Below are 27,857 nucleotides of genomic sequence, written 5' to 3'. Positions count from 1 at the left end.
TGAAGCATAAGAACAGTCATAAAGCAACAATTAAGTTCAAATTCTCTTTATAATCAAGCACTATTCCCAGCATGGCTTAGGATGGAAAACTCCAAGCATTTTTTACCTGCTAACCTAGGGCTTGGTCCACACAGGCTCAGTCTTGACAAATGCTAACCTCCACGTGCTCTGTTCAGAACCGCAAGATCCCCTAAGGCTGGAAGAGATCTTCTGAATGTAATGTTTGCTCCTACTCACCTAATTGCATGGAAGATGATAGATGCTTCATGTCCAGCACAAGTTAAAAAGAGACTGAATTCTCAGCTTAAAAAAAATCTCTCATGTGAACACAATGGCTGCCACGCATACATACCACAAGTATGAATAGTATATAGCTCTGAATAGTATACCTGGCTACACCATAAAGACTTCTGGTAAGATGCACTGACTTGTTCATGAAGCACCTATAGATCAGGATGGGGAAGAATGATAATAGAGTGTGTAGAATTCAAAATGCAGTTAAGAAATAAACCTACATTTTTCTTCTTTCTAGAGCCAATGGCATCCTGGCCTGTATCAGGAATAGTGCAGCCAGCAGGACAAGGGAGGTTATTCTTCCCCTGTACTCAGCATTGGTCAGGCCACACCTTGAGTACTATGTCCAGTTCTGGGCTCCTCAATTCAAGAGAGATGTTGAGGTACTGGAACATGTCCAGAGAAGGGCAACGAAGCTGGTGAGGGGCCTGGAACACAAACCCTATGAGGAGAGGCTGAGGGAGCTGGGGTTGTTTAGCCTGGTCAAGAGGAGGCTCAGGGGATACCTCATTGCTGTCTACAACTACCTGAGGGGAGGTTGTAGCCAGGTGGGGGTTGGTCTCTTCTGCCAGGCAACCAGCAGCAGAACAAGAGGACACAGTCTCAAGTTGTGCCAGGAGAGGTATAGGCTGGATGTTAGGAGGAAGCTCCTCACAGAGAGGGTGATTGCCCATTGGAATGGGCTGCCCAGGGAGGTGGTGGAGTCGCCATCGCTGGAGACATTCAAGAGGAGACTGGATGAGGCACTTAGTGCCATGGTCTAGTTGATTGCTTAGGCCTGGGTGATCGGTTGACTAGATGATCTTGGAGGTCTCTTCCAACCTGGTTGATTCTATGATTCTATGATTCATATAGTGGTCTTTGAACCTTCTCAGTGGCACTGTAACTAAATGTAAATGAATTTTATTCTCACTGCAAATTTCTGAACTTTTCACCTAAATGGTTTACCTGGCTGAAGCTGTAACACTGTTGAAATAGTAGTGTCTGTCGAAGGAGCAAAGGACACCCAGCATCTACACAGTACATGGACAGTAGAGGTGGTCCAATAATTCCTCTGAGAGGCAGTGTTGATAACAAAAATCATCTTACTCAATGATAGAAAGTTTACCTTAAGTATGATTTTACTCATCTACATATAGGTCATATGGTGCTCACATATCTTGAGGCAGAAAATTAGACCTTGCTAATTTAACTCACAGAAGCATGAAAACCCACCCTCCTCATGAGAGGAGTGAATTCCTCTACTGAAGCTAAGGAAAGAGTACTACTCCATAATGACATGCCTGCAGGGCAGCTGCAATAAGGCTAAACAGAATACTAAAAACCCCCATACTTTGAACCACCAGCTGAAGAAGCCTTTTACCATTTTACCAGCCTAGCTATTCAAACTGTGCACAGGTAATGAAATCCTACTGGCAGGTGAAAAGAGGACAGCATCTTGCCATGGTCTGCCACAATACTGGCAGGGAAGGGCAAAAAGACTCCCACCTTCAGTGTGAAGAAGAGATTGTCAACGTAAAAGATCTCAGTTCAGTATGAGACATAAGAGAAACACAGAATATTGTTAACTAAAGGCCCCAATTAATTGTCTCCTTGTTGATACCAGATCTGGAACTGTGTTGCCCTGGACCAAAAAAAAAAAACAACAACAAAGTAGAAACAAGCAAAAATCCCACTGAAACTGAAATGACATCAATACTCAGCACAGAGAGTTATGCAAGAATCTCTGACTAGAGGTAAGACATGGGAATTCCACTGCTTCTCAAACCCTGTGGTTCATTTGAATAGTTTTCTAACCCAATGCTAGAAAAGTTCTAGGTACCAATGCCTAGAAGTGATTTATTCCAATAGTTTACTTTTTACTCAAACCCATCTGTTTTCCAGGCTGATCTAAATTCTGGTCTCTAATCTTTACTGCTAGAAGCACACTAAGAGTGAGTAAATAATGCCATTGTAAGCAAGTGAGAGCCTCCCTAGCTCACTTCAGATTAGTGACATGATTAAAAAAAGAAACAAAACCTTCAAAATGTATTGCTAAAACTCAAGTGTTTGAGCTTTTCAAGTTTTAATATGTATTATTGCTAGAGCAAAACTTCTATATTTCCAATATTCTTTGAAGAAAAAAATTAAAAAGTAAAAAAAAGAGAGAAGAAAAAGAAAAAAAAAAGATTGCTTTTCTGAAATATTTCAGGCTAACATAGTGAGATATCCTAGACAACTTTCAGAATTTTAAAACCATCCCATTTCAAATATTGGTTAATGTGAATCTGGAAAGTTGCCTTGTCTGAAGTAAAATCCTATACAGATTGAAAAAGGATTAAGTTTATTTGTTCCAATATATGTACTTTTTATATTTTAACCTTATGGAGTCCGAAACAGGAGAGTTGGAGAATAATGAGATCAGAGAAAGGCACACCTCACTGCAGCTGGTGCTGGTACCTCTCTCTCCACAACACATGAGGTATCACAAGGCATTATAGACACTCAACTGCTTCTTTATAGTGTGACTCCCTCCTTCTGACAGTTTAACACATGAGGAAATGGCACAAGTTCATACCATAGTGGGCACTCAGTTCTTGCCCTTGCTATTCATAGCTGAGCGTTCAGGTTTACAAAGCCAGACTAGTTTCCCTGTGTCCAAAAAGTACAACTAGATGGATCCAGTTGGACTTTCCAAAGTGCAAGACAAACACCTTTCCCCAGGACACTATGAATATCAACTACTCTGAGTGAGACCACCTGCTTCAGATTTAGATATACATCACCAAGACTAAGTTTCTGATTCTTTTTTAATGGTGAGTTTCATCAGATACCAGAAGAGACATCATGATAACAAAACCATGGTGCAGGACAGCTCTGCATCAGAGCTACTTGAGCAAGGGGCTACAGACACACAGCATAAGTGAGCTCACAGTATTGGCAAGACAGTGGAGCTACACCCAAGCTTACCAACAGATGACTTTTTGCCTGCTTATTTTTAATGGCAATTTTTGCTCAATTAATCTCAACCCTTTACCTCTACCTATTCACCTAATTTGTTTTACAATTTTTGCAATAATTGCAAAGAAAGCTGGCTTCACATTTGTAAGCAGCTTCCTCTCTGCTTTTGTGGGCATACATAAATGTTGGAGACAAAATTTTCTAGGGAAGGAGGCACACATACAAACACATGCACACACATATGCACACAAAGAAACCAAAAATAAAGAAGAATATATATTCCAGCATAACAAGATTATATCCAACTAAGTATTAGAAAAAGATGTTCTGACCATTTATGATTCAGAAGGATCCAAAACTAACGCAGACTCCAGACAGATCACATTTAGTGAAAGAGCTTCACAAATTGCATCATACAACACCATGACTGAGATAATGAATATGGATAGCAATTACAGAGTCAACGTCTGCAATTCTTAAAGATCAAAACAAACTAGGAATGCATCAGTGACTTCTCAGAATAACCTAAAAATGATTTGAAAACACATTAGCTCAAAGGAGCATGAAAACCACGGTGGTTCTTCACAGCAAGTTTAAAATTTTCTGCTCTACACACATTATTAGTCATACTTCCTCCTGGCTGGGGCTCTGCAGGTATTCAGTTGACCTGTTCCTGCAGAAGTCGGGCTCTGAAAACAGTCTTTACTGCTTCAATTAAATGACACTGGCACAAATTACACAGGATACTTAAGCTTCTTAAGAACCATATTCAGAGGGAACACAGCACTGGAAACAGGGAACTGTCCAGAGAGTTTGTTGTTGAGTTGGGTGTTTTGTTTGAAGTATTGGTTGCATATCCTGGAAGCAGAGACCTTCAAAAGACCAATACAGAAGAACACATAACAGTGAAATACTGTACATAGCTACACAAAGCATAGTATGCTTCAGGACTACTGCTATCTTTACCCAAACCAAGGCTGATCTGCTATCAAAAGGAAAAGCTCCACATTTCAGAGGTGGAACTTCAGAATTAAGTGAAGATGTCTTCAAAATGCACACAGCAATTACATCTATATTGAAAAGATGATGCCTTTTTCCTGGCTTTGTATATTTTATATACAGATACTATACAGGATCACACATTATAAGGAGAAGTGGCTAACCATTCTATAGCCATGCCAAATAATAAGGAACAACCATTTGCCTTTTCCAAATTTACACAGTAATTTATTTTACATACATAAAAGCTTTACTGGAATCTAGAAGGCACAAAACCATAATAAGAAGTAATTGCAAATATTAAAATTATTAAGAAAAAATAATTAAAAAATGGCTCAGCTGTTAAGAACATGGCAAGACAACAAGGGCTGATAGTGCATGGAAGATGAATGAGTTCTCACTGCAGCACTGTAGTAAAAATAATGCTCTCTCAGACTGGAAAGAAAGGTGAAAATGTCTTTTGCTACAGAAACTAACTGAGATCACATACACAAAAGAAGTAATCTCCCTTTCAGCACTGGACATCTCTTTCCATTGGAGAAGTGACAAAATGAAGAGAAGTCAGAGATGAACAAGGATATCTAGTCATTCCAGAGTCTGATGAAAGACAACAAAGACTCCCTATATGAAAAGTAATGGAATGGGACAGAACTCAACCATGCAGAAATATCCGAAGAATGTAATCATCAAAAAATGGAAGTAATTTTTAGGCTAATAGTATTATTACCTTAGAGTTCATTTTGCTCACTAAGAAAAGTTATAGAACAGCTGCATTAGGTTTTAAGGCAGTCCTGGCCTCAGGATGTTTAAAATTGAGAAGACAATGAGGCAGATCAGCAAGAGTAAAGTGAACATCACCATTCCCTACTCTCCCCCACCCAACAACTCCTTAATAAAAAAATAAAATAGAATTAATTTTAAAAGGCAATCATCTTTTTAGACTGTAATATTCAGAGTACTTTTCTATTTGGTTTGACATGGTTCTATATTTCGTTTAACTGTAGTTGTAGTTTAAAGTGTAGATTAAATCAACAACCCAAATGACCCCTAAAAGTAGCACAAATGGCAACTTTCATAAACACTTGGCCTTTAAAAATAAACTAAGTGAAAAAAGACATGCCATCAATGGTGAGGAAACAGACTACTTGCCAAGCAGATCCTTTGCAACCTCATCTTCTACCACATCATGTATATAGCTGAGCTCTTAACTATACTGTCTAGAAGGAAGGAGCAGTCAGTGACTTCTCACAAACAAACATCAACAAGTTCTGGGGAGATTATATATGGCATACACACCTTCCAGATTTGCCAATTAGAAAATCAAAATCTTTGCAATTGACTTCAAGAAGGAAAAAAAAAAATTGAAATTGATTCTGCTCTAGCTCAGGACAGAATAAATCAGGGCAATTCCTGCTGCAGGGGACACAACTGCTTGAAGTTTGGTTAGCTAAGGATTCAGTTCATGAACAGCTAGTTATCAGGAAAAGAAGTTACCAAAGTGCTAATCTAACAATAAAGTGAAGAGTGGTTACTTCTGATAAACCACATCTCTGGTTAAACTTTGGCACTGCTTGCATGAAAACACTGCAGATACACAATGCTCCCTTCTCCCTTGCTAGCTACCCTAATGTGAAGGATACCTCCAAACAGCAAGGAAGCCACTGAGACTTGAAGCAAACAGGGAAAAGAGAGGAGACATAAAAAAGATGAGCTCGTGTACAAAGTAACATGAGCCATGGGATCAAATATAAGCCACAGCAAAAAAACGATGCTTGGAAATTACTAATAATTGGAGAAGATGAAGCATCACTGTCCTAGAGACCTGGGGCAGGTATTGTGCTGGTATGAAACTTGAGTAGCCTCTACCCCTAGAAACAAAGGCCAAAGAACTCAGAATATTATGTTTCTCATAAATATCAGTTTTATGCTCTGGAACAGTTAACCTAGCCAACGTTGTGCACTCAGCCTGAAAGATGATATGCTTTTATTCTGATTTCTTGAAAAGAGTATAAAAAAGTCACTTCTTAATTCACTTGGTTACTTCAAAATAGGGGCTTGAGAGAAAAAGTTAAAGGTTGTTTCTCCATTCTTTTCATAGCTTCCATTGTTTAAAATACATTGAACCCTAATTCCACCGAACAAAGGAACAATGGTAGTAATGCCTGACGGGGAGGGTCAGAGATGAGCCCTATTCTTCTCATCTAATAGCTTCCTCTAGGAATCTGTGGAGACCTCTGACTAAAGCATGCTAAAGAATGATGACCATTGTCCCTCAAAATGATTTTAAAAAACAGACCAAGGTACATTTAGGGGTGAACTTTGTAGAGTAGGGTTATCAGCTGGACTTGACCCAAGGGTCTTTTCCAACTTGACTGTTTCTGTGATCCTGTGATTCTATGACCGTGACACTGTTCAAACGTAGTAAGTGACTTCCATACACATCCAGCCACTCAGGTTTGCCACTTGCAATGTGTTTTGACAAAAGGGATTCACCAGGTCTGTCCCAATTCTCCAAGCACATAGCAAGCTACAAACCAATTAAATTTTCACCAATTGGTGAATAAAGGCCACAGCACAATGTAAAAAACTCCAGATACACATCATGATTAGAGGCAGGGACCCAGGCAGAGATACTTTCAGTCCCTTTCTCCATTATTCTACTTTCTTTATACAAGCAATCCAGGTCTAAAGCACTGCCTTGGACGAAAAGGACTGTGAACACCTGAGTATGTTACTACTTTTACCAAAAGTTTTTAAAAGACCTACCACAAATTAATACATTATCCATAACTACTTTACTGATTTTTTTATTGCTTCTACTAGAATTGAGCATACATATAATAAAAGATTGTTTTAAATATAGGGTCAAGTACCACAAGACTTAAATAGAACAACCTATCTATAAGGGAAAAAAAAAAAGGTGAGGGGGAGGAATAAGTAGCAATGAGAAATTAAAGACAGAACAAGAGTTGGAAAAACATTAAAAAACATTTGTTAGCACCTGGAAGAAAACACGGAATTGAATAACAGCTCATATGGACTTGTCAGAAGCAATTAGTGTCCAAACAACCTGAAGTGCCTTCAGGACTGCATAACAAGCTTTGCAAATAGAGGAGAAACCACAGATGACATTTATTTTGACATCAGTAAGTTTGGACACTGACACGCACACTAGCAAATAAGGGAGATATGGTCTGGACCAAAAAATACAGTAGGTAGGCTGCAAGACTGGAAAACTACCCTGACAAAACAGTTATCAGTGGTTCCTAGCTAAAATAGAAGCATCGACCCATCTAGGTGTTACAGAGAAATAAGGTTACTACAGAGCTATAAACCACAGACTAACGAGTAAATTTGGAGTGCTCAGCCAAAACAGACTGAAGGTGTTGCATAAAATCAGCCTTCAGGTATGTAAACTTCTGCCAGAAAAAAGTAGGGGAGTGATTGCTTCCATGATGGGTAACTCATGAATACTTCTCAGCTGCAGCAAGGAAGGTTTGTGCTAGATACCATAAAACCTTCAGATGTGAAGAGTAATGGAAGATGCACTAAAAGAAGTTTCACAAGAAGGCTGTGGTGGTGGCTGAAAGTCTTTAAGAAAAGGTTACACAAATACTGATCTGTAGTATCATGGATACAGTCTACAAACTCTTCTATTGCAGGACCAATGGAGCAACCTCTTGAAATACATCCAGCTCCATGTTTCTTCTGTGATAACTGTTGGCAAACAGCTCACATTCTTGAACAAGCTTTATGAATACATCTACTGAGATCTATATGTGTCGGATATATTTATACAAAGTAATTCCAGAACATATGTCGTTAGGTCATGTTCCAGAGGGTGCAGATCAATACAGGAACTCTGCTAACATCAACAGACCTGCCCTCCAGCCACCATGAGCCATGCCCAGTATGCTGCAAGATGGTAACAGCTGGGGGCCTGAAGCTGCCATGCACAGAAAGCTCCCACTGTAGCCAGTGAGTGACAGGCTCCTAACACCCTTCCTTTAGGAATGATTTCTACATGCTATTAATTACAGACATACAGACAGATTAACTTTAAAATGTAAGAATGTTTCCTTGAAGCATTCTCCACTCGGAAGTCTCCTACAACTATCCTGCAACCAGCTAATGAACTGTAACAGCCCCTTAAGTTAAAGAGATAAGCTTTGTGTTAAAGGTATTTAGACTAGGATATTTGAAATGTATAATAATGCAAGTAAATTCCCTGTGGCATGAGTATCAAGTTCATGTTTAAAACAACACAGTAAATAATTATAACTGATACTCTTTCCCCTGGTCCTGAATTCCCTAAACTAGGATGCTGCATTGTGCAGTGCTTTCCTCCACTCATCATTCATTATTGTGAGATTCCTTCTAATATTGCTTGAAAAGTTACATTAAATGTGAAGAGTGATGGCTAAGCTTTAGAAAAATTACTATGATATGCTTTTTTTTTTTTTCCCTCCTCAGTCTTTGGCATTATTTCATGCTAAACTTTGAACTTGATGCTTTCATTGATGTGCATTTCAAGTTTAAAGCAAAACAGTCCAATAGCTGAAGCCAAAAGTTTGACCTCCATTATAACTGTTGTAGTCTTCTGGGAAAATATCCTCTTGACTCTAATTTCTCTTTTCAGACTCACCATGCTGCTGATGAGAAATAATAGTTACTGGGGCTGTAAGGCCAAGATTAATGTCTGGCCCTGCAAAAAAAATAAAAAAAAAACCCAAACCAAAACAAAAAAACCACCAGTAGCACTGAATGACACGTGAAATTTCTCCATTCCTCATGTATGATCGCTTCCCAGATAAGCATGCTGGACTTGCACAGCCACAAGATGATGAACACTATCATATGAAGAAATATTTAAGATCACATTAAGATCTGGGTTCGAGTACACGTGCCTTTTGCAGTGTAATTGATTATACCACAGAGCATCATTATCTGACTCCTCAGTTTAGAGGGGAAGGTCTGTAAGGCTGGGAGAAGTACTGTGAGATCAACAGTGCCTCATGCAACAGAGTCCTGATCTCTCACTGGGGTTTGAGCAACTACTGTAATACAAATACTACAGCATTCTTCACTTTGTCAATATTGGATAGTGTTGTTAGATGGATGCAGCATGTTTCTATCAAGAAGTATTTGGCCGCACTTCTAACTGGAGTGAAACGATCCCTGTAAATACATGGACAAATTGTGGTTGGCCCTTGGCTCCACACATCAGAAAACCTCTCTGTCAGCAGCTGCAATATGGGGTGAAAGTTGGCTGAGGCACTAGCAGGACCAGAATGGGAGCAAAGAAAAGGATCTCTGTTACGGGAGCTGTGGAGAGCCCTGACTCACTAAAAGCGGTCAGTTACAGCCTCCCTGGACTGTTTCTACCCATGGATGTTTTACTTAGCATCTCTCAGTAAGACCAAGAGAAGGGAAAAAAAGAGAAATTAAAAAAGAAAAAGATTGTTCAGAGTGAACCTCTTTTTTCAATTTTTTGGGCATAGAAGTACAAGACTGCTTTCACGTTGATTTTTTTTTTTTTTTGGTGATATCAATAAGAGTTTAAAGTTCTGTATCAAAAATGATGGAAGAAGTATAAACACAGAATAGCTGCTAATGTCCTTTAATTAAGAATCCTACCTGCTCAGCTGTCAGTACCTAAAAACAGCAGCAGTACTTCAGAGTTAAAAGTAAGATGGCTATTTACTTGAGCTTAACAAAGTCTCCAAGGCAGAAAGATCCCAGGCTCTCACATGCTTTCCAGCTTCCAGTCAGAAACACGAATTCTTCCCAGACTCTGAAGGAGCAAATGGCATTTGTGCAGCACATGTGATGTGTTTGGTCTTGATGACATTGGTCATCCAGTTAAGCACTGGCAATTTTTGCATGCAAACTGAGTAGCATGAATTGCAACAATTCAAACTCTTAAGCTTATAAAGCTCATCTCACCATAGCCAAGCTTTCACAAAAGCAGATGAAGCAAAGCCTCCTCCATACATCAGACGCATTGTTTCTTCCACCTTGGAAAACTGTACAGGAGAATGAGAGAAGTTTCCTTGTGATGCTGAGGCTTCATACTGCTTTAAGGGTTTCCCATCACTGTTGATGCAAGTGTAGTAATGATCTCCTCAGATAAGGCCTTTGTTACCGGTGACTTAGATCAAACCAAGAACTCATAATTTCTGACTTGACTCAAGGTTCATACCAAAAGCTGAACCAATAGAGATACAGAGAAATATATCACTTACAAAGGTGACAACTCCAGATGTCTCTGAAATGCCTTAAGAAGGCGGCAAGAGAACAGTGACAGATACAGGCATGGGAGACTTAGAGGCAAATAACAGCAAGCCATCTCCACAGGAATCACCTTCACAACAGGACCTCTTATGAAACATGGCTGTGATGAAATCATGAAAGACAAGATGTTTCAAATCTTTTTCTAGGAAGTTTAGAAGTGAAGTCTTCTCACTTCGGTATTTCTGAGCAAGGTCCCAATGATGCAGACCAAGGAATTAAGTTTAATTAGGTTTTACTAGGAAACCTGCAAAATTTCATTTCAAAGAAAATTCTACAAAGTTAAGCATTTGCAGTGTCACTGACAGCAACATGTCTGCAGGTCTCCAAAGTCCAAATGCAATGCTGAAACATTCCTCCTGCCCAACACTTCACCTCAGCAACAGGACTCAGGTTCTCTGATGTGCTCAGGGCTCCAAACCCACAAATCCAAATACAACCATAACTTTGGAAAAAAAAACAACCAACCAACCGAGAATTAGAACATTACAGCATGCATCCAACTCTGAGTATGCTAAATATAACCCAACAGGATAAACCCTAGAGTTAAATCCTGTTCTTAACAGAAGAATAATATGTGGACAATTACCTACAACGGTGATTCATAAAAGGTGATAGTGATGGTGATCAGACATGTGAGCACACCCATCTTATAGAATGGTCTGTGTTGGAAGGGACTGTAAACATCATCTAGTTCCAACCTCCCTGCCATAGGCAGGGACACCTTCAACGAGACCACGCTGCTCAAGGCCACGTCCAACCTGGCCTTGAACGCCTCCATGGAGGGGGCATCCCCAGCTTCTCTGAGCAACCCGTTCCAGTGTCTCACCACCCTCACTGTAAAGAATTTCTTCCTAATATGTAGCCTAAAATCTGCCCTCTTCCACCTTAAAGCATTCCCCCTCATCCTATGATTACAAGTCCTTGTAAAAAGTCCCTCTCCAGCTTTCTTGTAGTGCACTTCAATTACTGGAAGGCTGCTATAAAGTCTCTCTGGAGCCTTCTCTTCTCCAGGCTGAACAGCCCAAACTCTCACAGCCGGTCCTTTACTGGGTGTTCAAATTCCACACAGAGAAACTTGTGCAGGACTGCCCAGCACAGATCAGTATTTTTAATGTGCTGCTATTTATAAGAGCAAATTACTCTCCCCTCCCTTTTTTAAAAAAAAAAAAAAAAAGTGGGCCTCACTGCTGGGCTGCTCTAACGGGAAGATTTAAAAGCAGTAAGGCAATTTCAGGGCTGCCTTGCAAAGAGTGGAGGAGATGAAAGCGAGTCCCACGGCACAGGCTCTGTTCCTCTCGCCCCACCTCTGCCAGGAAGCGCTCCTGTTCCCCTGGCAAGCGCTGCAGCTGGCTGCCTTCTCCTGCTCGGCCAAGGGTCCAGAGAACAGCCTTTCCAAACTATTCCCTGGCTGGAGGAGGAAATGAAAGCAAGTCATTTTCAAGAAAAGCAGGTTGGATTGTCCAACCCTTTCACTCAGGGGAAAAAAAAAAAAAGAAGAAGAAGAAAAAAGAATTCTAGAAGTAAAAGTGTAACAGACAAGGAAAGGCAAAACTTTACTTTTTTTTTTCTTTGCATTGCAGAGAAATCTGAGATTCACAGACTTAAGGCACAGGCAACACATCTTTAAACGATTAAGATAAAGAGAGTGGGTAATAGATGAATGTTAGAGACAGGGAGAAGTGAAAGTTTTTAACCACATTAAAATTGTGCAACCTTTCCTGCTTCATAAAAGTAATTACAATTAAAATGATTTACACCCTGGTCCAGCGTAAATCAGGAACAGAAAAGCAGCGAGACTGCAAACCTCTCGTAGGGAGAAGTAGTAGCCAGTAGAATTTAGTGGCACTAGCTGCCTGCAAACAGAAAATGCACCATGAGGAAGGCACTCAGCTTTCAGTTCCTCCCTCTACTTTCTGATCCTACTGTCCTAGGAATTTTGCAGGCAGTTGGCTTCCCACTATCCCTAAAACACTTCATGGACTGCATGGGAAACGTGGCTGCTTACTGAGCCCAGAGATTATTATGGAGATGGACATGGAAGGATTAGGATTAGTTGCAAAACAAACTGTACAACAAACCTTCAGGGAGCTCATCTGCAGAGCTTCATGTACAACTAGCCCCAAATTATGGCTATCAGTGACAAGATTAATGCTGTCATTCTCTTTTATACAGACAGATTAATGCTGTCATTCTCTTTTACACAGTAACTTGTCAAAACCAGATTGTTCCCTAAAGACACCTGCTAAATTTAGCTCCCTTTTAGTGTTAAGAGGATGGACTCAATGAAAGTATCAAGTCTTCTTACTTAAGTATACACATTCCTGATTCAAAGGTCTTTTACTAAATCCCAGTCACCAGGATGAGTTACGATTCATCATGCCCTCCACGAAACTTTTAACCCAAGTGAAATTTCTTCATAGGTTAAGGGGTCAGACCTCTGAATGGGCTAGGAAGAAAATCTCCTCTAACTAATTTGCAACATGGAGTTACCAACTGAGTCAGTGACTTGGAGGTCTCCCATGTCTTGTGCTATTGAACCCCAAAACATTCTTTGTTTTCCAGAATTATGGTTTCTGGCAACAGAACTAACCTCACAGCTGGACTGTCTGGCCCTTTGCTTTCTGAGGCAAAAGCTGCCAACTGTACAAGCACTTGATAACCCATCTCCACGTGCCTCCTCCTCTGTATTTTGGAGCTGAGTGGCACTGCTCCCATCAGCACAAGGACAACCAACTCTGTTGGGCCATGCCTTTATATTCTGGTTCCTGTTGAAATATGCTCTCTGATCAGCTGCTTTCTAGAGACCTTGTATTTTAGGCTCTTGGTACTTCAGCAATTGAACACCTTCAAGGAGCCACATGTAGGCAGCATTTTACTTTGCAGATGCAACTGAGGTACTTTGGTTACACAGATGTTACAAGAAAGACTTGTAACTTAGGTAGAAGTGATTGCCTCATGTTCTGCATGAAAAAGAAGTCCCAAAGAACTGCACACATTCAGATTTAATATTCCAAAGGAGACAGACATGAAAAGATGAGTACATGAATGAGCTGAATCAGTTGGACTGAGTGTTTACAGAGAAAACTGGAACAGATAAATGACATACACTTAGGTTGCTGGACAGGTGGAAATGACACAGTCAACAAATAAGATCACTCAGGTCAGAAAACTGTGACAGAAACCAAAGGCAACCATAACACAATAAAAGATACAACTACAGCATCCTGGCCTGTATCAAAAACACTGTGTCCAGCAGCAGTGGGCAAGAGATTGTGCCTGATGAGCCCACAGCTTAAGTACTGTGTCCACCTCTGGGCACCACAGTATAGGAAAGATGTTGAGGTCCTGGAGTGTGTCCAGAGAAGAGCAACGAGGCTGGTGAGGAGTTTGGAGGGCATGTCATATGAGGAGCAGCTGAATGAGCTGGGCTGGTTTAATCTGGAGAAGGCTAAGAGGAGATCTTACTGCTCTCTGCAACTACCTGAAAGGAGGTATCTTCTCCCAAGTAACTAGCAATAAGATGAGAGGAAATGGGCTTAAGTTGTGCCAGGGGAGGTGGGGGGGGAATTTCAGCTCACACCGACACAGAGGTTTAGAAAAACATTAGGAAAAACTTATTTACTGAGAGAGTGGTGAGGCATTAGAACAGGCTGGCAAAGAAAGTGGTAGAGTCACCATCCCTGGAGATGTTCAAGAAGAGTGTAGATGTGGTGTTTCAGGGTACAGTTTAGTGGTCATGGTAGTTGGGTTACAGTTGGACTTGATGATCTTAAAGGTCTTTCCCAGCCTTAATGATTCTATGATTACAAACAAAAGTAACAGCTGCTGAAAACTACTACACACCATGAAGTAAAAACTGTGGGTAACAGTAGGAGAAAACCTAAACAGGTGTACCAGCTTCACGGCTAAGAAACTTAAAGATGAGATTTATTTAAGCACTAAGGACATTTAACAGTGATATTCATCCATTACAAGATAAAAATTGTTGAAAGAGTAATAAAAAAACATGAAATATACTTCTGTAGCTTAAAAAGCCAGGCAACCATAAGAGAAAAAGGTTTTTTTTCCAAAGTTTTTTATTATTCTATCAGCAACTCAGAAGATCTTAAAATAATAACTACAAGCAGACATTGTAAAATAAGCAAGGCCAGAAAACTTGCATCTTCCAAGGTACTATGTAAATTATTAAAACTTGCTTTCAATAGATCCCAAACACTGGAAAACATCTTAAGGCTTATGGCTGACCATATTTGCAAACATACAACCCTAAACAGGGCAACCCATGGTCTTACATATACAGTTAGCATTATACTGATCCCAGAAAAATATGCAAAGTGTAGGGATGAGAATCATCTCAGTGGAACTCAAGGAATATGAGCAAAATTAGCTCAAGAAAAACAGATTCCACAGGTCCAGGATCTCACTGAGCAACACCAGTAACCCTGTTGGTAAGACAACTGTTTTACTATCATGTACTTGGGTAGCTGCAAGACATTTAATCTGGTGCTATATAATGACTTCATTAGGAAACAGGAACAACAGGACACTAGCAAGGCCAGTCAGTAAATGAATCAAAGCTTTGTGGTTTTATGAGACTCAAATTACAGCACTAGACAGCAGACCATTCTTGACAGATAAGCTTCTAACAAGGTCACATAAAGCTCATTTTACTGTTTAAATACTATCTAATATTCTTATCTATCACCTGGAAGAAAACTAAACTATATATTGGCCAACTGCAGATGAAATAATGATATGGATGCAGAAAATAAGAAGATGCATCACAAATACAGTGACCTGAATTTTGCATTACCAAGATATAAATGTCAGTAGAGTAAATATGAAAATACAACTCTAGGACAGAGAAACCTGATCACACCTATAGAGAAGAGGACTTCACCTTGAGAATCAGCACCTCTGAAAAAGACTTAGGGAGGATCCTCATGGATAATTATCCAAGTACGAATTTTCACTTCTCCTTGCACAGCTCCTGGCAAAGTCACTGCTGAAACTAGCTGCATAAACTGTGTAATACTGAATTAGAGCAGAGTCTGCAACAGGCATGTACTTGGTAACAGCACTGTCACTGTTGAAATACTGCGTCCAGTACTGCTGTCCACAATCTCAGCACTGTATGAATAAAGCAGAGGAGTTTTAGCAGGAAACCATGAGAATAACTGAAAAAGTTAAGAAGCGTCTCAAGGAGCATCGTTTACATAAGTGAAAAGAGCTGTGGCTCCATCACAGTCTATGGATCTGAAACATGCTCAAAGCTGGGTAAAGCAGCCCATGCTGACCTCCTGGCTGCCTCATTGCAGGGTCTTCCAGGAGCAGCCACGACAGCTTGCTCTCAGCCAGATCAGTTCCTGTCTGCAAAACTTCCTTCTCTCTCCTGTGCATGCCTACACAGTGCCCACAAATTTGATAACAGGCTTTCAAAACAGTAACAGAAGGTTTAAATCAGATTCCAATGCTAAAACTTGAAGCTAAACAAAACACAAAGATGCTTATTTCTAGTGAATGTAGTTAATCACTGGAAAAACTTACCAAGTGTTATGTGAACTCCCTTTCAGAAAGGAACTAATTCAACAACATTTAATGGCATGCAAAATGCAGGTAGGGAGACCAGAATACCATCATGATGGCTTCCAGCTTTTTTCATCTCTAAGTGTCCCTTCTGCCATAACTTAAAGTCTACACCAGTCTCATCTTTTCTAAAGTACAGTATGATATCAATTTGTCACTAGCTATGAGTGTGAACAGACCTGGAACATTCTACCCTGAGAAGAATATCTCATCTCTGCTGAGAAGACTATCTCCTTCAGTTGTAAGGCAACATTCATATTCAGTGAGAAAACTGCTTGCAGGTCTGACTGTCATAATATTAAGACACCTCACACTCTATGACATTTTAATATTGCTGTAGATTAAACAAGATGCAAGCCTTTCAGTTTCATATGCCATAAAAATGGTTTGGGATCAAAACCCATCCCATCAGGATATAGGAAGTACTGCACAGATAAAACACTCACCAAGATTTTTCCTGTTCTGCTTGCCTAAAAAAATCACTGCACAGACTCCAGTTTCAACACAAGAAAAAAATCTGGAGTGGCTTTACAGCCTCAAATTAAAATGCTCCAACTTTTCATCCTTGCAAAAAACATACCTCAAAAGTTAACTTGCTATTTTGTCAGCCACTTTGAGATGTATCAAGTCATAGAGGCTTTATGTAAAAAAAAAAAACCCACATGCACCTTCATGATATAAACACAGCTCCTACTTCCAAACTGCTTGCCTTTTAAGCTTGTAAACTCAGCATATATCATGCAGCAAACTGACTTTCACGAGTTGTTCTCCTGGCTCCAGCCCTCGTCTCATTTTAAGATTTTATTGATAACATAAAAACACCTTGTTGGCTTAGCCCTGACCCTTCTTTATAGTCCACTGCACAGAGATTTGCCACATTCTTACTCACAGCCTGTAGATTCTTCCCTGCTCTAGGCGCTGAGGTCTGATTTTGCACGTGTTCCTAGGAAGCCTCTGGATGTGGAGTGATGAGTTTCTAGACAAAAACTTACTGTAGGGAGGATTATAGAGATATATCATGGCATGTTTATTTGCCGAGATCTTTGCAGTCAGATGGTCATTTATTTTAGATGGGGGGAGGCATGGAACACCTAAGAAGTACAAGGCATGAATTCATGCCTCCTTCCCTGCATTTTGCAATTCTTGCCATATTGCTGCCATATGCTATTCCCAGAAGACATCTGCCATCAAATGTTTCTATCAATAAGATACTAAGGTGTTTATTTTTAAAAGTGATTTTTTTGTTGTTGTTTTTCTTTTTGCAAAGCCTCATGCAGAAGAGCATCTCTAGCGGCAACTCAACAAACGGGAAAGCACCACGTTACACCAATACATCCCAGTGTGTCTTGAAGATGTGGCTGGTCTGTGAAACAAAGGAACGGCACTCTACACCTGGTCCAAAAACTTCTGCAGTCAATGGAAAGACTTTCAGAAGGCTTTGGACCAGGGCCCTTAATCTGGGGAACATACTCTCAAAAGGCAGAAAAATGGAAAAGTTTGACTGTATCATATGTATAGCTGGCCCTGTGGCAAGCGTGCATGAGGCAGATTCCTTTCCAGACTCTACCTCAACAAATACACTTCCAGCCAGAGAAAATTAAATCTCCCAATAAAGTGGGTAAATAACAGGACTCCAACTTGGAAGGAGGTAAGTTCCTTCAGACACATGATATTGTTGTAACTGAGTCTCTAGCCACCATTATAAAGATCTCTTTTTCTAGATCCTTTTGGTGCTTTTTTCTTCCCTAATTTACAATGGGAATGCGAAATTTCCAACTACATGGCTCCTAGCATCAGGGAGAAATGCTGGGATGGGAATCCAGATTCAAACAGGGAGAGAAAGCTGAGATGCCCAGCAATCTTTTCTGAGTCCACCCTAACTGGTCAGACAAAGCTACTCACTTAGCTGCCTCACTTTCCAAACTGTATATCCTGGCAGGAAGCCTCTCAGTTCCTATCACACCACCAGATCAGAACAGCAGATTTAATTTCAAGAGAGCTGGAACTTGTTCTTCGCTTACAAACTTAAAGATATATATATGCCTGCTGCAACAGCCTGCCATTATATGCTAGGTAAACATGCAACGAAGACAACAAATGAAATGTACAGACATCTTTCAGCATAACTCAATGTTGAAATGTGCCTATTCCACTTCCAAAGTGTAAATCAGAAAAAAATATGAGTATAGGCACAAGACACATTGAGCCCTTGCTCTGCCAGGGAGGCCCAGTGCCAACTATAACAGCCAAGAAAACTGGGCTGGATCTCTGAGAGATTGGGCGAGAATGAGAACATCAAGGATCTGCATGGATCCAACACATCTCCAGGTGGTTTAAAACATCCTATCATGTTAGAGAATACAATATATCACTTATCCTCCTGAGAGAAAACATCCCCTCCAACCCCTGTAGGTATTTGGGTGAAGAAACAAACTGCCTTTACTGCCTATGTAAGCGGACCTGACACCAGATATCTATGAATTTTGCTTACTAGTTATTCATTAAGTGCTCTGTTTGGGTATTATCCAGCCAGTTGGATCAATTCCTGCATCAAACCTTCTAAGCAGGAAGGACAGGAACTGCAATAAAAAGGACAGAGCTGCTCCTCCATTGTCACTTTCAAGGGAGAGAAGAGGTGTCTCTCAAATTTGGTAACCTGGGTCTTACCCGGGACCAACCAGAGGTGGGACTAAAGCAGAAGCCTGCCACAGGCTCTGGTGAATGCCAGATCCCAACCACACTGTTCCTGTCAGCTACTTCTGCCATTTCAACCCACTGCTGCATCTGAAGACAGCAAATTCCTTGCATTGTTTTTTACACATCACTTGGAAGATGGAAAGTTCTGCAGGTGTTCCTTCTTCCTGCCATACATCTTGGTGGTCATTGAGAAGATCTTGGTGATTGTTTGCCTAAATCAAAAGTCATTTTATACATATTGGACAACAGCCATTCAAATAAGCAAGTACTGTTCTCTGTTCAATGTGGTGTATTGAAGATCATCTATAAACACAACTGTGGGCTTGGGATTAACAAGAATTGCTGAGCCTTCACCAAGCATGGAATTACTAGGTACTTTCTGACTGCTTCAAGAGAGTCAGTGCTGCTAAGATCTATTAGTTATTCAGCCTCCTAAGTGAAAGTCCACCCACAGGGTTGGGGGTTTATGTGGGTTGGATTTTTTTTTCTCTCCCAAGGAATGAAAACCAACACATTCTGATTCCTATCTTTTAGTCATCACTATGGTAAAGATAAGTTACCATCAATGTTTCAGTTGAGCTGGCTGCTGAATTGCAAATGCTATATATAAACAAAAACAAATAAGAGAAGGAACTTCAACAGGCTTAGCTTGCCTTTTAAAATTCAAGGCAAGGGTTTAAAAGAGATGAAGCCAGGGAAAACACTGGATACTAACACCAGCCAAACAGGGAAAAATAACGAAGTTGTAAGCCTGAAAAACTGAAATGGAAAGAATGACAGATTTACTGCTGCATTTGATGCACATAACCACTGATAGACTCTCCCCAGGAAGTGTTGAAATTACCATCACTGAAATGAATGCAGAAGCTAAAAATTAAATTATCTTCCCCAGAACATTCCAATTTGGGCTTTTGGCAACAACAGATGTTTTAATGCTCTTAAAGATATGCACGCACGCGTGTGCACGCATGCACACATGCACTCATACACTTAGTACAGTATCCTCTTTCACACAAGACCTCCCTCTTAGCTTTCACAAAGTCAGACTGAACTTACAGCCCTTCTGCAAAGTCTGTTCTTCAAAGTCTCTGCTCAAACGCACAACTGTCAGATTAAGCAACCTATAAGGAGCCTTATAGAAGCTCCAAGTTATGAATGAATGGCTATTTGTGAACTCGCCTGACAAGACAGATGCAGTATTTGTCAGTGCAGTGTGGATTAGATATGGTGGGAAGGAGCCAAACAAGCAAAGTGAAAGGTCAGCATCACAACACTTCCCTTCTTCCTCCCTCAGGTCAGCTAAAACGATGCCGCAGCTTTTGATGAAGTGTAACACAGTACATTTGGCCTACTGTGCTTATTTGAAGAGCAATAGCCACACAAGTAAAATTAAAAAATGAGTGCAGAGGGAGAGAAGACCGGGAACATCTTAGTGCAAGAAAGCTGCAACAGAGGGGCAACTCCAAGGCTGACAGAACACAGCACATCTTTGGAAGTTTGGTGATACTTGAATTGAGACCAACCTGTGGAAGTTGAAACAATGCATTGTTCTTCCTGCGTTATAATATGTGGTATTATGAGGGTCACAGATTAATTCATGTTGAAAGATACATCTATGCCAATCTTCAGCCCACAGCAGGGTTAGCTATGAGGTCAACTTATAATTTCTATTTTATTTGCTGATCTTCAATCAGCATCATGCTGTATTAGGTCTTGTGTAACACAAGCAAAGCAGCTCCCACTCTATGAGGGTTTCTTCAGTGGGAAAAAGCTCAGCTCTACAATGAAGATCCTGAATACATCAATGAGCATCATACATGAAATTAAAAGGAACCCTTACCCATTGTCCAAATCAAAATTTGAGAAAGGGAGAGAAGTTCTGAAGATCCTTTCCACACTCTTAGTCATAAAACTGCTGCGGGGAAGACTACTATCATCTGGAAACCAAACATGGATGCCAGAGAACCCAAAGAGCAACACAAGATGTATCACAGTGGAACCTATCTTTCCACAGCAAATGAGCAGTCTCTGCACTGCTGTCTTAGCTCATCCCACCTTACCTCCTCGGCAAGGAGCCAGAAGCTTTCCAAGTAGCATGCATGAACTGCTGTGTGGTTCCCTTTGGAAAAATCTAGCTAGTTTAAAGAACACTACACCACCCAAAGAGGCATCTTCTCTACTCTGGACCAACCTGCAGAGGACCAAAAACATGTAAAAACCTGCTTACCAGACAGGTCTAACGAAGCCAGGTCTAGCACTTCAGTTCTCCAGGGCCGATCCTGTGCCATCTGAGCTAAGGGAACCACAGTACTAAACAGGCTCATGAGTCATTCATAAATTCAAAACAACTGGTCACACTGAAAGGAGATAAAACACAACCCTTCACATTGAGTTTTTTTTCAACTTCTCATCAGCTTTTCACAGACAAACCTTTGAGTTTTTCCTCTACACCTTGCAGCTGTATGTCTTGTACAGTTGGATGCCCAGCTGCAAACACTTAACAGCAGCAAGGACAGTGAAAACAAGTGTGGGGAAGTTGTTCCCTTGCTTCAGAGAGACTACTACAAGAAGCCAACTAACAGCAATGCTGCAGCTCAGCACCTACTAGTCCACATCACAGATTGAAAGAGAAACAAGCAGCAGCCTGTGGTTGAAGGCAGGATGCAAACTTTCCCTAATCAAAAGACCAAACCAAACTTTTTAGTCTAAACAAATCAGCAGAAGCATCCATAACACAGTATTACATTAAATAATACCTGGGGAGTATGTTAGCCTCAAGCTAGAAACTGCCTGCCTGAAAATGTGCAGCATGTGGTTTCACAACAGGAAGAGAAACACTTGTGTGTCTTCACTCATGACTTCTCCTGTCACCACACCCTGGGGCTCCTCTCTTTATCTGTAATACAGGAGCAGTCTAGCACAGCCACTGCAAGAGCAAAAGAAGTCAGCCTTCTTGGGGACTGTAGGAGTACTGAAGAGCCTCTTCTTTCCTCTCTGAAAAATCTCATAAAGCATTTCCTCCTCACTGGGCTCCAATGCCCAAATGACAGATTTCAATGCAGTGAGAAGGATTTAACTGTCTGGTTTTGTTCATCCCTGCAAACGCACCATAAACTGGGCCCCAACTCAGGAAGCTAATTAGGCATACACAGAGCCTTAATGTTAATGAGTCCATTTGTGTGTGCGAAGCTCTGTACATGTTTCAGAACTGTGCTGAACCAAGGACAACAGCCAGCAGTTTTCATTCATCCTTTCACTCAGCTCTAGTGCAGGCAGGAATTTCAGACAGAAACATGGTGGAAGCATTAACTTTGAAGTAACATAACTATCCTGATGACCACTACTGCTCTCATGCAGTGCACCAAGGATGATCAAGGCTAAAACTAACAGCTAATGAAGATGGTGTTTTGCTTTCCTCACACAATCACCTACTTGAATCCAGTCCTCCAATTCAGTGGAGCCAGCATGGGTGGCATGAGCTCTGGACACTCCCTGTGCATCTCCAGCCATGAGCAGAAGACAAAGGCACATTTCCAGATGAAACATTCACACTACCAGCGGGCTAGGGGGTGAGAAGAGGCAGGGTCTGTGATGCACAGCTAACCTCTTCATTGACCAAATGAGTGTGAAAATGCCTCTTTAAAAACAGTCACCAAAGATAAACTCAAGAAGGGTTACAGAAAGGACTTGGGAATATAGCCTTTGTGCCTTGCATGTCTTCTGTTCTTGCAGCATTAGAAAGGGAGGTCAAGGGTATTTTACTTTTCTGTATGCCTTGCCTTCTATAAGAAACACAGGGACCACAGACCATGACGAACCAGCCTGAGACTTCCTCCTCTCCCAACCTGACACCTTGCTTACAGCAAATCACTGATGATTCAGAAGGCAGGCAGGAAACACAAGTGGCACATCCCACCATCTGCCCCACGAGTGGGAGTGGAAGAGGAGTACTCTCTTTAATTTCAGCTGCCCTTAGTTAGTGCACCAGAGCATGTTATTTTATCACCCCTCTTAGTATGTAGAGGACTACTGTCCAGAAAATTACCTTGTCCCTTTTTAAAGCTATTTGCAGTTTCCTCAGTTTTTTTCATCATCACCTAGTGATGCAGTTAAGTGCCATACATGAATAAAGAGCAAGGAACCATTCATCCCATATCTCTCCTCAGGGAAGCCTTTGCATTGCTTCAGGTCCTCTCTGCAAACCAGAGACTAAGCCTGGCAAATGCTTCCTACAAGAGGTACTCCAGACCACAACCATAAAGCCAGCATAGCTAGAAGGTTATAAAATAAAGTATTCCACCTGAGAGTGCTTCCATATCATTAAAAACATAGGAAATCCTGTAAGATTAACTTCTGTGTTCTGCTAAATGCAAACACACGCAAGCCATGCAGCCGTAGCTACTAACAGCATGGCGATGATGCAGTCAGTACCAGCAGATGGGGGGCATGGCCACTCCTGCACAAGTAATTCAACAAGTAATAACAACTCCTGAAGACAAGGAGGCCATGTATGTATAATTGCTGGTAAATCAACTCCTTGTTGATAAAGTAGAAGCATGTCATTGTGCCCAGCCAGTTTATAATGTTGTCTTTCATGAGGTGAATGCTCAGCAGAATGATGTTCTATGTAAAGCAACATTCATGGTACAGAGCTCCTGAGAAAACTAATCCTACCACTCGGTGCAGGCTCCTTTATACTGAAGTAGTTTAAAACCTCTGCAATACCAGGCCCAAATCCAGAAGAACTGTGATTTCATAGGCTACTGAGTACTTACAGGCCTGTCTCCAAGAATGCAGATCACTTTAAAATTTACCTGCTTTAGCCTTAATCCATCAGTATGGACCAACTGGACCTTAATCCATCAGTATGGACCTAGTCCATCAGTATGGACTACGATAAAAGCTGCCATGAATGAAGATGACTGAATTGAGTCCCAGCCCTTGCATACACATACTGCCTGTTCTTCTTGAGTATCCCAGTTATGCATTGGTATTGCAAGTCACAATCCTCAACTGTGCTGGCATTAAATTTCTATTTATTATCAGTGCAATGACAGCTATCACCCAGCCTCAAATAAGTAAGTAGCTCGAGTATAAGGGTGCAAGATAATCAATGAAAAACTGATTAGTAATAAATTTCTAATGTGGTCCTGCTTTCAGAGTGATCAGTTTTAAGCTTCTACTTAGGTAACTTCTCCCAGGCACTGAATTCACAAGAGCTTTTCTGCTATTGTGTTCAGCTTCCACAACCCACCTCCCTCTTTAAACCACTCTGTAAAGCAACACAATTTCTGACTGCCAACTGGACTTAGGAGACATTTAAACTCTTGGTATCTAATCCATGCTGTTGTGAGCACAATGCAGGCAGGTATGATTGACAGATAAAAGCTTTTTGTTTTTTCCATATCCCTCTGTAGTATTTTTTTTCCATTGCTGCTTTTCACACCTGTTGTTTTTAGGTTCAGCAGTCCCTTACTTGCTGAATTTCCACATATATTCTGACTTGATGTGTCTTCAACCTTAAGTGGACTGTCAAGCCAGATGCCAGATGCCCCCTTACTTCCTCAGTGCAAACTATCAGTAAACCTTAGCACAACTTTACTTTGAGCCTTAAACTAACAGCATGTGAAAAGATTAATACGAATAAATTCAAAACTAATCAGATCCCTTCTTTATATGTTGACACAGTATTATTTATATCCCATAAATACCTTCTTGACTAAAATTCATCCCAGGAGATTGGCACCTTGCCAGTTCTATTCATATTTACTGTATTTATACAGTACAGTTGGCCAAGGATAATATTTAAGACAAAATATGCCTTAGGGCATATACAATATCTCTTATAGTTTTCCTTTTAAATCTTCACATTGCTAAAAATATTTAGTCTGAACTTTACAAAATGCCCCACGAAGACCTATCAGCGATCTGTAGTGATATATTGCTGACTATGAGTATAATTAGAGCATATTTGTAATACTTGAGTTGTAGTCAGTTACTGAACACTAACAACTTGTGGTAAAAACTGAACCACTGATCTTTCCCATGCCTTCCTTCCAGCAGCTTTTGACCTCCAGTGCATTCACACTGATCCCCTTCTCCCTCCTGCCTGCCTCCAACACAGCAGAAACTATAGAGTTAAAAAAATTCACTCTGAAGATTGCTAGGAGAAAGCACCCACAGCAGCCAAAGCTGTGCTTTCAATTTCTTCCTTTAAAATATGGTGGAGCAATTTCTTCCTTTCTGTCTTTTTTGGAAAGGTTCTCTTCATCCAGCATAACTAGAGAGCAGTGGAAAAACAGTTAACCTACTTACTCTGATGTTAGCGACAGCCCTCACACAGTAGTACTGGATCTGCTGCTAACTTGCCCTCCGATCCCAAACGTCTGATGCACTCTGTTGGTAGGTACCTGCAATCTCCCTTGCTCTCCAAAATCGATACTTCAGTACAAATCTGGCCTCTGACAAAACTTAAAAATAGATCCCCTTTTGTCAACACCATCCAAGTCTCAGACCACAGATATTTTAATTTTTTGGAAAGTATGTGGCCGCATTTTGGACTATCAGTTCTTTGTAGTTTGCTCATGTGAGAAAAAAGGACAGATGTGCTCAGGATGGCTGCATTTTACAGTTCTCAGGGAGTCTGTGTTACAGGGTCAACTCCATGAGCCAAGGCACTGGTATCGGTCTTCCTAACCTCTGCCCATTGGTGGCTGATCCTCTGCTCAGTGCATGACCTGCTAGGTCTCAAAACAAAGTGCCAGCTTCTGCCACAACCACTAGCAAACTACAGTACACCAATGTGGAAAATAGACGTGATTTCTGTGTTCTCACTATGGTTAAGAGTTATACTGAATCCTTCTACTCATACCCACTTGGCTCCAATATATATACATATTAAAAAAAAACCAAGAAAAAAAAGTATTTCTTCCCTGAGGGGAATGAGGGTGGAGTGTATTTATCATGGCTATTATGGATGGTACCATAATTACAATAATAAAATGGCTCTGACTGCCAGGATGTCCTGTACCTGATGCTGTCATTTAAGAATAAAGGAAGAAAGGAAGGCAGCTGCACCAAGCATGGGGTTCAGATACCTTGGCTGGCATCCTAAGGCTATCACATGCAAGATGGAGCAAGCCCCAAAGCCGCAACTTGCTAAACTAAAAATAAATAAGGGGAAAATGCAATTAGAAACTCTAGGATAAAGTTACCAAGATGGCTGCATTATCTATTTAAGCAAGAGGTATGTGCTTTTTCAAAGACAGACAGCAAGTATACAGGGAATCAAGTGGCAGGGGAGGGAAGGGAGAAAAAAGTGAGTGAAATGAAAAGAGTAGGGACTAGGGTTTGGATACGTGAGCAGTGAAGTTATTTTCTGCTTCTGGTATTTCACTTTCCTCAGTATGATGATGATCTAGATTCTTTTAAGGGAGGGCGGTGCTCGCTCTTTCCTTTTTTTCCCCCCTTCCCTATATACTTAAACTTCACTCCCAAAACAAAAAGGCACGTCTTTATGATTATTAATCACTCTAAGTGGCTTTGGTCAGCACAGAGCATTTATATCCTTTCAATTCTTTTGGTGCAAAACGTGGCATGGATCACCAGAAGGTTGTTAAAAAACAGCAAAAAGCAGACGGGCTGAGACAGGTTCCAAGAATCAAGGCTTCCCAGAAGGAAAAACTTTTTATGTACCTGAAATGAAAGCTCCTATGAAGTGAAACAGGAGGCTAGCTAAAATGGGAAGAGGAGGGAGGATGTCTGTGTCTCTGTCCTCCCTGAGCACCAACATACATAGCTGTCTGCAGGACAATGTTCTGGAGGGGTGCAGACAGAAGAGGACAGTGACTTTTTGTATTTTTTTAAAGACTTCCTTTTCTTTTCAGTCACACAGAGATGGAAACCTGCCCAATCGAGAGGCTCCAAGGGAAACAGCAGCGGAAAGATATTGGCTCTTTTTGGAGGCTGCACACCAGGCTGTGGATAGGCTAAAACCAGTGCTAGGGCAGAAGCAAGACCCTGGGCAGGGACCAGGTGATGGGAAGCAGAGGCACTATCAGGGATTCTGCGTGACTTCACAACGGATTGGAAACCTGGCAAGTCTGAGGGGATGACTGACCACCCAGACAGGCATATGCATGCCCCCACCACCTAAACGAAACCCTATGAGCCACCTAAGGGACGCTGAGGATAGAAGAGCCAACAGCAGATTGTGATGTGTGGGGCTAGTATTTCACGGTGCTGGGCACTGCCAAGCCTCAGGGACAAAATTACATACACATGCACAAAGACAAGAGGACTTACTTTCGGGGTAAAAAGGCTGCATGTCTATTTTGTAAACTTCTTTGGCATAATACTCCTCGTCGCTCCTCTCCCTTTCACAAGTGGCAGCTCTGTGGTTGGCTTTCTCTTGCAGCAGGTCCCTGGTGCTGTTGTAGATAGAGATGACCTCCGGAGGCACCTCCTCGGGCTCGGGGTACTCGTCCGGGGGGCTGGTGAGCTTCAGTTTGCTCAAGATCTGCCCCCGGATCGCCTCGATTCTCTTGCGCATAAACTGATCCATGTCGAGGGTGCTGCAGGTAGACAGGCTGAAAGCCACGGTGGCCAGATCCACGGTGAGGAACACGCTCAGCAGATAGCAGTGCATTTTAAGTGTTTAAATACAGCGCCCCCCCAAAAAAGAGTGACTTTAGCAACGAACGACAAGGGGAAAAAATATTAAAAAATAAAGAGGGATGTGTACAAAGGGAAGACCTGCAGACAAAATGCAGCTAAAAAACGGACTGCAAGGACGACTTGCAATCGAAAAACGCACAGGAGGCGTCGGTGAAAAAAATTAACGATAATAGCATTAATTAAAAAAAAAAAAGGCAGCAAGTTGCTACGAATATGTAAAATTCAAGGGTGGATTGAGCCGGACAGCAAAAAAGGGGGGGAACCCCCCAAACAAGATAAACAAACCCGCGACTGAAGTAAATGGAAGCAAAACTGTTCTCAGCGCGCTGGCGAAGCAGCTGGAAAACCAAAAACTGCAGGAAAAAAAAAAA

General features: G+C 41.1%; 1 protein-coding gene across 1 annotated transcript in view; it reads right to left on the bottom strand.

Moving 5' to 3' along the window:
- Positions 1-27,457, bottom strand: part of TGFB2 (transforming growth factor beta 2) — a 64,368-nt gene extending 36,911 nt beyond the window's left edge. Inside the window, exon 1 of the mRNA XM_054395600.1 lies at positions 27,115-27,457. Coding sequence (XP_054251575.1) covers positions 27,115-27,457 — 343 coding nt within the window. The remainder of the gene's footprint in view (positions 1-27,114) is intronic.
- Positions 27,458-27,857: the final 400 nt, after the last annotated feature.

This window comes from Indicator indicator, chromosome 2 (genome assembly GCF_027791375.1).
Source record: "Indicator indicator isolate 239-I01 chromosome 2, UM_Iind_1.1, whole genome shotgun sequence".
Lineage (NCBI taxonomy): Eukaryota > Metazoa > Chordata > Aves > Piciformes > Indicatoridae > Indicator > Indicator indicator.
This window is presented reverse-complemented; position numbering and strand designations above follow the sequence as displayed.